The sequence below is a fragment of the Dendropsophus ebraccatus genome, chromosome 14 (genome assembly GCF_027789765.1).
Source record: "Dendropsophus ebraccatus isolate aDenEbr1 chromosome 14, aDenEbr1.pat, whole genome shotgun sequence".
Taxonomy (NCBI): domain Eukaryota; kingdom Metazoa; phylum Chordata; class Amphibia; order Anura; family Hylidae; genus Dendropsophus; species Dendropsophus ebraccatus.
The window spans coordinates 53,194,154-53,207,486 of NC_091467.1; the positions used below are offsets into that span (position 1 = coordinate 53,194,154).

Below are 13,333 nucleotides of genomic sequence, written 5' to 3' on the forward strand. Positions count from 1 at the left end.
AGTTAATTCTTCTTTTAACCTTTTTAGTGTTCTTGCAACCCTTAACCCTGGTTGTATAAAGACTGGAGAAATTCATCACCGACATGTCTTTGGAGTGTGAGGATAGAGGTGCTGCCTTTTCTCCAGTGTCGCAAACAGAAGACCTTGGTAATCTCAGACTTCTTGGCGATGGAAATCTAATCCACGAAGAACAAAAAAAAATTTCTTCTCCATGCATTATTTCCAAAGGCTTCAGTTACCATCATAGATGCTTTAGTGCAGAGCTCTGTTGTTGTTCCTCTAACTTCACCAGTGCTATAAGGATGACTAAAGCAGAAGCTTGGAAGATGCCATTTAACAGCCATGCTTACTCTGCCTTTCATCAACACTCATTCTTCATGGATATCTAGGTGTGGCTGAAATGTATGAACTCAGAGGGGAGGTCCACTCGCTGGCTTTAGCTTTAAAACCATACACCTCCCAGAACTTTATTATACAGTATCAGATCAGTGGAGATCTAGGACAAACATGACAGTGCTACGTGTAGTACTAGTATGGAGCATGGCTGTAATGAAGGGCCCACACAGTGTGGCCCTTCAAGCAGCTGACTGGTGGTGGACCCTGGAGAAGCGCACTTGCCTGATATTGTAGCCTAGTCGCTTTACATGGCCCAGTATATGCATGTTGTAGATTTGTTCCTTTGCAGGGCATACAAGACTTGACAATTGCACCAGCAGGGTTGCACAAATAATGACAATCATTCATGCAGCCCTTTGCTTCAATAATCTTTTGGCCACACATCTCCCCTGAGTTATATGGGATATATGCAGCAGACGAGGATGATACTGACCTGTTTGTCCAGAAACAGCCCACTGTAAGGCCAGGTTCTCTGGTAATAGGGATGGCATCTCATCCCCCTGAAATGGAGCATGGCTCTGGATGTATGGACAGTGTAGCATGTTTGACCTCCAGTCGGAGCAAAAAATGATGCATGCAGCACCTACTGATCCAACACATCAGATGGCAAGTAGGCCAGGCATCTATGACCACAGCCTTATTATAGTACCCAGATAAGTCTCAGGGCCTCACAAACCCTACCCTGACCTTAAGTGGGATATTTGTTTTGTAAAGCACTCTCTTGAAGTCCATTTTTAGAGTGAATTAAATTTCATATTACACCCTCACAGGATAGAATGGCCATTGATTGAAGCACATGAATTCTCCATTTTGAAAAGGAGTCTGTTATCATATGTTAGGGGCTTATTATGCATTCAATGACTAAGTTCACACTAAGAAAACAGGCCACCATCAACTTATGCAATAGGATGAGTGATAAGCAGACGAATGAGCAAATGCTCATTCATTGGCGGACTGGGCTATTTTGACTTACTGAGAAATAATCAGCTGTCATTCGCATACCTCCCCATATAAGGCTACGTTCACACAGAGCAAAAGGAGCGGATTACGCAAGGAAATATTTCCGCCTGAAATCAACTGACGCTGAATTCCGAGCAGAATATAAGCAGAATGCAAGCAGAATCCCTGCGTATTCTGCTAGGAAAGTGTTCAGCTCGTAATCAGCTCTTGACAAATTCAGCGCGGAATACTCGAGGAATCCGCGCTGAATCCGCATGCATTCAGCGCTGAAATTCAGCGAGTATTTGGTGAGTAAACTAGACTATACCAGAACATATACTAGAATCCTCCTCCCCCCCTTTTTCCCCATTTCCGCGCTGATTCAGCGAGTAATTTCCGCTTGTATTACGCTTGTATTCCGCGCTGAATCCGCGCTGAATCCGCACTGAAACAGAAAATCAGAGCCCCATTGATTTGTATAGGCTTCCGCTAGCGGAAGAATGAACATGTTCATTCTTCTGGCGGAAAGCGGATTAGTTCAGTGCGGAAATTCCACTGTGTGAACTGCAGAGCAGAATTTCCATTCAACACAATGGAAATTAGCTCTGCACCTATTTTAACGGCTGAAATTTCAGCGCTGATTCAGCGCAGAAATTCAGCTGCTTTTGCTCAGTGGGAACGAGCCCTAAGAGGTGATGTGTGGCTGACAGCTGATATCAAGGAGGTATGACTGATTGTACTTTGTAAAGACACCGTAAACAAGTGCAGATGACAGATGAGGTTGATCCCCTTAGTTTACATACACAGGAGCAATGGAGACTACATCACAGATTCTACTACATTTGATGGAAAAAAATTAGCATAGCGTGCAGCACCATTTTTCACGGAAATGGTGGACATTGTGCTAGAACCCAAGAAACCTCCTTATAAGCCAGTGGGTTCAGCAGGTACCATTGGCGTCCACTGTGCAGAAGTTTTCTATTCCAACATCAACGAGATTACAAGGCAGCATGTGAACAGAGCCTTAGGCCTCATTCACACGTTCAGTGATTCTTCTGGGCCGCAAAACCTCCCACTATTTTTTCTCCATGATCCGTGGAAAATCATCTGTAATTGCATCCGTTTAAGTTTCCATAAAATGTGAATAGTACTAGTTTGCATATGGAACGGATTTACAGATCAAAATTAACACTGACTGTGTGAATAGCTCAATAACATCAATATGCTCTAAGTTAAACCGTGATTACGAATTCGCAATTACGGACAACTTTACGGGACGTGTGAAAAAGGCATTAGGCCGAGTTCACGTTCCACACTCTTCCTGGAAACTTCTAAAGCCTCTAATGTATTACATGTAGATTTTGATTTCACCCTATCTGGTATAGAGTCAAATATGCGACAGGCTTAACATGCTACTAGAGATGAGCAAATCACAGCTGCCGGGCTGTCAGCACTGCTCCACTGCCTGCCATTCTTCCCAGGATGACGGGAAAAGCTGGATCCAATCCTGGGAAACTTATCTTAGCAGAGCAGTGCTGACAGCCTGGTGGCTTTATGAGCAGAGCGCAGATCAAACAAAGCACTTTGTTTAAATCTGCGATTCGCTCATCTCTACATGCTACTATTAATTCATACTGTACATTTTTCAAGATTGTCTTGACTACAAATCAACAGTATTCAAATCTCATAGGCTGCATTCACATCTCATAGGCTGCATTCACACGTTCTGTGCTCTATCCATGAAACACGGACTACTTAGCAACTCGCTGTTATTACAGTGCCACAGTGATTCAAAGAGTTTCCCCATTGCCGGCATGATATTGATACATCATGCCGGGCGGGAAACAGTCCAGGTTGGGCATTCAATTTTTGTGTCGTCCGTGTTTCACAGACAAAACACGCAATGTTTGAATGCAGCCAAAGGCTGCACACAAACAAGTGTATGTCAACTGCACTTTACCGTCCATAAGACAAATGTATGTCCCAGCCTGACTGTGGGTTTCATGACCTAGACAGCTGTCTTTAGAGTGCCATAAATCCCTTAATGCCATAAAAACATTCTACATTATGGAGGCCACCGACATTACAGGGGTATTCTAAACACATCAATTTATGGCTGAATGTTCCTGTGTTCTTCATGGGGAGAAGAGGGTTGAGCCACAGCCAGAGAGCCATTTTCCATCATATCCGATCCTTATCGCCACTCACATCATCTGTTGGTAGACTGTCAGGAAACCCCCTTATGATGCGTTTAAACAGAGATTTATCTGACAGATTTTTTTTAAGCCAAAGTCAAGAACAGACTATAGACAGAGAAAAGGTTATAAATGAAAGATTGGGATTTCTTCTCCATTCCTGGCTCCAAAAATCTGTCAGATAAATCTGTCTGTACTTTGTACTGACAGCCGAACCCGCCGACAAGTATACAGTGTACGAAGACCTTTAGGGCTGTGCTAAAAGTTGACTTGGGCTTCCTCGAGATAGCTCAGGTACTAAATTCCAATCTAGAAGTGCCTGCACACTTCAATAACTTAAGACCCTATTCCATTGAACGATTATCGGCCGTATTCGACGGATAATCGTGGAATAGAAGGCAACGATCAGCCGACATCGTTCATGTCGGCTGATCGTTGCAGTCGTTTGTTTTTCAACATGTTGAAAAAGAAACGACTCATAGCTGCGATATGCAGCCGTCGCTCCGTGAAATAGGAGCGACGGAAACAGGCATTGCTAGCGATCACCCGGGCAGCAAACACCCCCCCCCCCCCCCCCCCCGACTCATCCGCCCGCTGCTGCCGCATGGAATAGCAGCTGCAGCAAAGGGGAAAAATGAGCGCTTACAGCACTCCTTTTCTCCTCCAGTCGGTCCGTGGAATAGGGCCTTTACTCAAAAAGTTATTTTATTGATTGTTCAGCCACCAGTTCTCAGTCCGATCCTCTACAGACACACAAATGTTAGGTACGGCCAAATGTTCATGTGTTCCCTACAGGGAGGGGCAAGCCATAGCCAGACAGCTCTAGCACCAGCTTATATCCCAAAGCAAATAGGTTGGGGAGTAAAATTATTTATGCCCATCCCTTATCTTGGGTCCCCTATACACCTTGCACTGTCAGCTGGGTCCTGTCACGTTTAGCATTAAGTGTGTGGGCATAAACCTTCAACAATTGACGGCTGACCGCCCAGCCCTCATTTTCCCGCCACACAGGAATGTTTGTCACGGCTGAGCTCAGGTTCTGACAGATCTCTCAGAACTTTTTAGCACTAAAACATAGCCGGTTTATGCAAATTATGGCCATCATTTGCAAAAAAAAACATTTTGCTGACACAATGACTACCAACAAAAAAAAAACTGCCGTGCAATGTCCCCCAAAAAAGAAGGTGTGACTTTGCCTGAAAAGTCAGCTGGATGAGGGGGGTCAAAAAAGTTGGATGAGGGGGTCATTCATTCAAGGATCTCTTGTTCAAAGACTATTTTTCAGTCAAGAAAATTGTAAGACTTTTTCTAATCTAGAATATTCTCATTCGGACGTTGAAAAAGATTCGGCCTTCATTCGAAGTCACACCATTAATGAGAAGCTTGGACGACTTAAACGGCCAATATAAACTAAAAGGTGTATGACAGTCTATGCAGATTGATATTTATCAGAGGATTGTCCAACCAACAACCTATTACCTAATGTGCATGGCCACCTTTACGCAAGGAGACATGCTGCAGAAAAGGGATTAGGACCACATAATCTAAGCAATTAGACAACGAATAAGATTTTTTTTCCCCATTTATTTTACATGGGTAATAATTGTTCTGTTTAGGAATTTTCACACATTGACAAGTTATGCCCAACCCATAGTAACCACAGATTAGGGCATTACTAATATTGCAGAAGGTCATACCACTAGTAGCAGGGAGGAATGAGGGAAAAGAAATGCCAGTGAGTCACGCATATGGCCCACAGCTCTAGTCATTCTCAATGGAACTGCTGCCATAGATAAGACAAAAGCATCTTTCAGCTACATTCAGCAGCTCTACAGAGAATAAAGAAGTGGCACACATGCACTGCCTGGATTTTAAAGTCCCCATTCTCAGAATTGCAGGTGTCCCCATTACTCTAACCCCTGAAATCATTTACGATGGTTATGCCCTATCCCATTTATAATGTCCATAGGGAAAGAAGAGGGCATAAAAGAGCTTCCCCTGCTGCCCTTTAAAAAGCATTCCACATTATTCCTTCCCCCCCAGCTGGCGCAATTGATGATCGGTGTACCGCCGCCAGGCAGTCTCATTCCGGTTCTACAACGCAATTTGGTTCCCAGGAGCAGGGAAATCACAGCTCTTCTGACCACTTTTTTGCTAAGGGCTCTTTAAGCCCAAAAGTCAGGGTCTTCAATGCCTCTCTATGATAGCGCTCTCATAGACATGCATTGAAGACCCTGCAGGCCAGACATCGAAGAGTGCAAAAGAAGGGTCCGTGGAGTCTCAAAACACGAGAATAGCCAGATATCCCTCCAGGGAAGGGAAGCCTATTGCCAACTCTAACTCTGTGGCGAGTATAGCGACATGACAAGGGTTGTTTTTTTTGTCGCTGGTCTCCCTGAGCTCATCAATTGCTGTGTTTTGTTGGTCTATTTTTTATTGCCCGTTAGCCAGAATCCTACTCCTGACGAGGGGCAACTACCCCGAAACGATCGTCTGTGGATGGATGCCTGCCTTGGTAAACCCTTGTCATGTCGCAATACTCGCCAGAGTTAGGCGTAAAAGGAGCCACCCTGGTATTTCCCTATTTATGTTCCAATACTCGCAACCAAGTGGGACTTAAGGGGCTACGTACCAGGGTGGTTTGGGAATCTCCCCACTGGGTGGCACCCCTTGGCAATAGGCTTCCTTCCCCTGGAGGGATATCTAGCTATTCCGTGTTTTGAGACTTGTAACTGATACTCCACAGACCCTTCTTTTGCATATTTAAATTTATAGGGGGCAATGCATCAGTGGACTCTCAGTGAGTACGCCATTTGTTTTTGGGGGTTTTTTGTCGCTGGTTTCCCTGAGCTCAGCGGTTGCTGTTTTGTCAGACATCGAAGAGGTCCAGCGGGCGCCCATGGGATTTGAACGGTGTCGTAGATCCAGAATGAAGCAGCTCCACGGGAAAAATATCAATGGTAAGTATATGCGCCAGTCTGCACCAGAGGGAGAAATTAAATAAAGGATGTGGAATGCTTCTTTAAAGGATAGTTCAGAGCAGTGTACCTCTTGGTAAGGTGGGTAATGGCTAGACATGACTATGTAGCAGTTAAAGACACAAGAGGAATCATTGCACCGCGAGGCAGGATGTATGTTTTTGATAAGCTGTCAACCATTTAGGCTCTTCTGATGAAGCTTTTAGAAGGTGGAGCAGCGGTTATGCAAGGGCACAGACCCATGGTGAACAGGTTCCAGACACCAGAGGCCTGTCTGACACAACAAGCACAAGCAGTTGCCAGTTTTCTTGTCCGCCATCCAGATATAGATGGCCCCATCATTACACCTAGTCTATGCCTGGACCATTTCCAAGCGCTGACCCGATAATGTCATCGCGTCTATTAGACATGATGCCATTGGCAGCAAGCAGCTGCTGCCCTTGTTTGCAGTGGCGTCATAAAGAATAAACCTAAACTACTACAAACTGGAACTGCATCGCCTTTAGTGATAAATCCAAACGGTTTGGGATCAGACAGTTGAGTTTAAGGATGGAGGCCTAATGGCGCTTCAATCCTGCCTATGCAGTGAAGTGACAAGATTGCCCCATGCTGGTTTGATGATTGGTCCTCCTTAGCAGAGTTATGAGGGACACTTATGGCTCAGTGATATGTACAGGAGATCCTGTCAGTCCCATGCATGGTCTCTCAGTGTCCAGCTGCAGGATAATACTTCACCAGCACACATACAAGGATTTCTCAGGAATATCTCGAGCAGTTTGTAACACTTGTGGACCTGCCTGGTTGCCAGATTTGTCATCAATTGAGCATTTACAGCAGACCAGCTTTAGAAACTTATGAGTGTGCAGAATGTATAGGCCCAGCTACAACATCTCTGTAAGCCGAAGGATGCCATAGGGAACCTTTATCCTCCATGCCTAAACTTATCTTGCATACAGAACAGAGGCACCAAACAGGGTTTCAGAGCCTTCTTTTAACAGTATTGTTTTCCCCTAACAAGCATCTCCTTTCACTCTAAAAGTCAGGGTCAGTCCGCTGGGATTGTTAGGTGTTTAAAGTGTCATGTCATGCCAGATCAGTTGCGAGTTCCTGTTAGGGTGTGTTCACACGTAACAAATCTGCAGAGAGATCTGTTGCGAATCCCTGCCCTGTACACTTATGGGCAGACAAACTCGCAGCAGGATGGATATCCTGTATGCCCGCAGACCACAGGGTTAACCCCCCGCCGCTGGAGCATATACATCACCTGCTCCCTGCTTCAGGGCTCCAGGCATCTTCACGTCCTGCTCAGCCAATCAGTGCGGAGCGTGGAGAAGGTGATGTATACGCTCCAACGGCAGGAGGGTTAACGGGGCGGGCTGCTGACATACAGCGGGATGTGCATCCTGCTGCAAGTTTGTCTGCCTATAGGGGGTACAGGTACAGGACAGGGATCCACAGCGATCCGCCCAGTGTGTTTGTGCCCTAAGACTTTCCTTCTGTCTCATCAGGATGGGCTCGAATAGGGTCAAAAGGCATTTTTGCTTTCAGTTTAACTTTTTTTTTTTTTTTTTAAATGTTTCGTTTTAACTTACAGAAAAACATGGTCAACTACGTTTTTGTGTAGGCTAAAAAAAAAAAAAAAAAAATTAAAGCTACTCAAAAATGGATCCTACCGATACAATCTTAATGCATGTGTCTTTTCATAAAACGAATAAAAGCAAAAAACGGCAGTGAGGCCCTAGCCAAACATGTAAACCGAAGGTTGATAATCTGTAATTGATGAGGAAAATGCACTGATTACAGATGAGGAGGTATCCTTTCCTAGTGAGCAGTATGGGGAGGAGGGTCTGTCCACAGAAAGTCCTAACCACCAGTCTAATGGTGTGTGCAGACAGATTTATCTGACAGGTTTTTGAAAACAAAACCAGGAACAAGTTCTCAAGACAGAACCAGGGAATATAAATAGGGAACAGGTCATAAAAGGCAAGATTGAGATTTCTCCTCTTCTCAAATACGTTCCTGGCTTTGGCTTTAAAAATTTGTCAGATAAGTCTCTCTGTGTAAACACACCATTGGGCTCAGCATGACTGACCACCTAATGTGTATGGTGGTCTTGCACCTTTACCTGTTGTTATAACAACTTCCAGACATGGCAGCCGTTTGCATGGCACTTTCTAACAACTTTAGGGCCCTTTTACATGGGCCAAATAACTGTTCGTTTGGGGTGGGTTGGGGGGTGGTTGTTTGTTGACTGGCTGATCACAACAGTTATCAGATGCACAATGCCCAATGTAGAGGGAGGACGTGCAGCCAACAATCAAATTAAAGGGACGCATGAACAGTCCAACACAGGCCCTGTATGTAGAATTGCTGAGATAAATGTTTGTTATTATTTTGCTGAGATAAATGTTTGTTATTATTCAGCTATCAGCTTAAAAAGATAAGTAAATGCTTGCTGATGCTTTAGGACCGTAAAGACTAAAATGTACCAACCCTTTACCTTTCAGTGTCTTCTGACTTATCCACAGATCAGGAAATTGCTTCAGTATAACACTATGGAAGACCTTGAATATTCCTCCAGGCTTTCCTGCTCGAGTTGGAATGAGTGGTGGTCAAACCTTTTGACCTTGTCCCCAGTGTTAGTTAATAAAAAAAAATTAATATATATATATACACATAGGTAGTGTCATACTGGTTAATAGAAATGAGCGCACTGAATACCAGCTACAAAGCTGTAGCCCTAGGGAGTACAGGAAAGCATGGATAAAGCCAACAGCTGTATCTGTGCCCCCCCCCCCCAGGGCTGCATCCAACTTCTTTAGCCACCAGTATTCGAAAGCTGAATGATCAGACACAAACTGCGCTCATCTCCATCACCTAAATCAGACAAAGCCTAAGATCATTGCAAGTCTAAATCTGTGCAGCTGAAGTGCTTGTCCACAAACAGGATCCTAAAGGTGTTCAGTATAACTAATGTCACATAAAAGCAGTCACTGAAGAGCAGAGTAAAAAAAAAAATCCACTTACAGTCGTTTTAAAAATCACGTAAGAAAATGCTTCTTAGAAGAAATGACAAAATTATATTACTACACCTTCATGTAAACAGCAAAAACAAGATACGTATGAGTGAAAAGTAAAATTGGTGTTGCGAACCTTACTGTAGTGTGGATTGATTTAATCTGGCTGGCCAAAACCCCATTTTCCTTTGCACTAATTTAAAAAATGTTACCATATTTATAAAAAAAAAAAAAAAAAGTTTGAATGTGATTATCAAGACGGAGGCCACTGCTACATGTTTTACAAAAAACAGGTAATCTTCCTAAACGTTCAGTGCCATTTTGAATGCATTAACACGGGGCCAGCTTTATAGAAATAGCATGTATCCTCCGCACATGCCCAAATCAGCACAGGCAAGGCAGCTGAAATCTGATATTAAAGGGTACCTGGCATAAAGCCTGCAGTTCAGTTTTTACCAGGATTTGCGCACTAATCTTTCATGGGGCATATCCCCAGCAAAACCTGAGCTAAGACTGGTCACCAATCTAAAGATGGCAGCGTCATGACAGGTTCCATTTAAAGTATCTTGTGTGAAAAGGATTGAAGAGGTCCTTCTAGAGCGCGAAAATTACAACGCACAGCTAGGGATCAATATCTATATTATACACTATACTAAGGTCACCTCTGTATATCTCAACCTCTGGCTACTAAGATTCACCGCGTGTTGTGCACGTTACAACGCAATACATTCCGACTGGGTACACAGCATAAAAATAAAATTTCACATGAAGGTGCAATAAATTTTTTAATTTTTTTTTTTTTTTTTTTGCCAAAAACAATGACAATACCATAGGTCCATCATCACTTACCTGTACTGTAGTTCATGCCGGTATCAAGAGAAATCTTCACTTGGTTTGCAGTAGGATGGATTGAACAAACATTTCACAAAATATTAACACAATGAGATTTGCAAACAGCTTTGTTAATCTGGGTGGCAAAACATTCAACCCTCATAAGTAAGGTCAAATTCTTACAATCAGACTGGGATATGTGACCCAGCCTGACTGTGGGCACAGCCACATTAAAACTATCTGAATGAGGCCTAAACAAAGCTGCAGTCTAACGTCAGGACTAGTTACAGTGCCATCTAGGTGGTTCAGGTGCTAGTACAGTTTATGAGATACAGAGAAGTTGGTTAACTGTTTGCTTTGTAACCTTCTCATTATCTCTGTAACAAGAGAGCAATAAGTTACCCAAGTTGGTCTATGGTGTTATCCTGGCATTCAGCCTACAGCCTTGCAATACTTACCTTATATGTACTACTACACATAGCTTCCCGAAATCAGCATGACAGTATGGAAAACATTGTGTTGCGTTAATTGGAATGATGTTGTGTAGATTACTGGTGTTATGAAACCATGTTTAGCAAAGATGTATATGTGGGCAAGATGTTGGCGGTGTGCTAAGGGAGAATTCCTATGTGATACATACATTTGTAAAATTGTGTAGCTGAAAGGGCAGCAGTTTTTTCTGGCTTTGCTGCAATGTAATTATGGTCGCTCTCCCAAGAAGGCGTGCTGCTGCCACTTTCCACTTTCAGCTCGCTCCTGGCTTCAGCTTCCATTCTTGGTAACACCACCAGGACTTTCTTCATTACAGCATCTGTCTTCTCAGGGAATGCAGGTTTCTGTACAACTGGAGGGTTTGAAGGAGTCTGTCCAACAAGCAAAAACATAACATAGGTTGAAACATGATTTTTATTATTTCTTCTCAAATCAGAAAATTAAAGACTACTGAAACCTCTTTATTGTTGACTTGTTTTCTGAATGTAAAATGAAGAAACTTTTGAAAGACTTGATTAATAAAGTCCTGTTACTTTGCTGCTACTCATTCAGCCGATAAAACAGACCATGTAAGTGTGGCCGAGATCAGCCAACAAGCAAACACAGTCTGCTGGGGCAAATCATATAGGCTGTAGTGGTTTGTAGCAACATTTTTCATTAAGGCATAGGAAGAAATTTTTTTTGTATCATATCAAAAAGACCTTTCAGAAGGGGTCCATAGCCTTTTATGTATTTGCAGCACATCAGTAAGCCTCAGCAATATTTTGTATTATAGCCATTTCTTTACTTAACTGGCCAGAAAATGTAAGCATTTAGAACATGAAGCTTCTGTAATTGATAAAACTTGTACTAAAAGAGCCATTGTAAAAGGGCCCCACTCTATACGCACATCCCTGATGGCATAAATATATATAACCAATGTTAACCCCCTCCGTGTCAGGCTTTTTTTTTTTCACTTTTGCATATTGATTTTTTCTTTCTCGCCTTATAAAACCCATAACTCTCCAGCTGAATCAATAGCATATTATCAGAGAAGAAAGCTGCTGTGTGAGAGGATACAGTAGCGGCATTTGAGAAAACATGGTCACCATGGTCTAATTCTTTTCATGTCACAGATGTTTCTTTCTATATAACTGACTCGCATTGTGTTTTTCCCCTACATCCTGTATCATGTATTATCATTGTACTAAGCTGTACTTTTACACAGTGTTTTATTATTTGTCATGTAATTGTTGGCACTCTTATTGGTGGCCAATTAGGCCCATTAGACATGTGTTTTGCTGTATCAAGCTTAAGCGATTTATCTGTACAAGCCCACTCAATTCATCCCTTCATATCAGCCGACTTATATACAAGTATGGCTGGCACAAGAGGGTTAATGACAAAGAGAACTAATTAGAGATGAACGAACCGGCCGAGGTTCGGGTTCGTATGAACCCAAAACTCTCGGCTTCTGACTGCCGCTGTCTGCCCGCTCCGTGGAGAGGGTGGATACAGCCGGAGGACCACCTGGAAAACTGGGATACAGCCATAGCCACAGGCTGTATCCCAGTTTTTCAGGCGATCCTCCAGGCGGGCAGACAGCGGCAGTCAGAAGCCGAGAGTTCAGGTTTATACGAGCCCGAACCTCGGCAGGTTCGCTCATCTCTAGAACTAATACAGTACGTTTAACAAATACAAAATCAACCAATGTTTTTGAATTTTATACAGCTATAATTTACAGTATAAAAAGTATAGTAACATTACAATTTTACTTTCTAATACTTTTGTATTTAGAGGGAAAAAAAAAATATTTTCCAAAAGATCCAGTAAACGTATGTGTACTGACAATCATTGCAAAGCAATAGTTCATTATTAGTTCGCTATGATCGCTTCCTCAGTCTGTGAAGAAACCAGCATCCAATACAGAGACAGATGCCACTGTGAAAATATGAGGGTGCTTACATGTTTAGGTACTGATGAGTTTTGTTGAGATTTGCTTGGGGCTCTCAATGTCATGGCTTAACATAGGAAAGTGTCACATGGTGCAGAAAGTAGGCATATTTTTAGCAACATTTCTGCACCAGATCACTGCATAACTCAATGCAGATTTGAGGAAAATATACGGGGAAGAATGATTGAGCCGTTAAAAAAAATGCCAACTACATTAAGTTCAATTAAGAGTTCCAGCCACCCAGTACAATCCAGGGCATCATCTACTCTCCCATACACTGTACAAAAAATGCAACCGAAAAGGGCATTATATGTGATTAGTAGGAACTTGACATTGGCACTCCAAAACTTGGGGGTCCACTGACACTTTTACTATCTAGGTGAATAGCAGTGCCCACAAAACATATGAATAAGTCCTAACACTTTATAAGATACTTAAGTAATTTAAGCAGGCACACCAATTTCTGCACCTTGCTTTCAGATCAAATTTGTGGTAAAAGTGTCGGAACATTACTCCAGTCTAGCTGTGTCCCCTCCCCTAATATTACAAGTT

General features: G+C 42.9%; 1 protein-coding gene across 5 annotated transcripts in view; it reads right to left on the bottom strand.

The window, feature by feature from the left end:
- Positions 1-13,333, bottom strand: part of DIDO1 (death inducer-obliterator 1) — a 55,145-nt gene that overhangs the window by 15,795 nt on the left and 26,017 nt on the right. For all 5 annotated transcript variants that reach the window (XM_069953659.1, XM_069953660.1, XM_069953657.1 and 2 more), the window contains one exon: positions 10,997-11,219. In XM_069953659.1, coding sequence (XP_069809760.1) covers positions 10,997-11,219 — 223 coding nt within the window. The remainder of the gene's footprint in view (positions 1-10,996; positions 11,220-13,333) is intronic.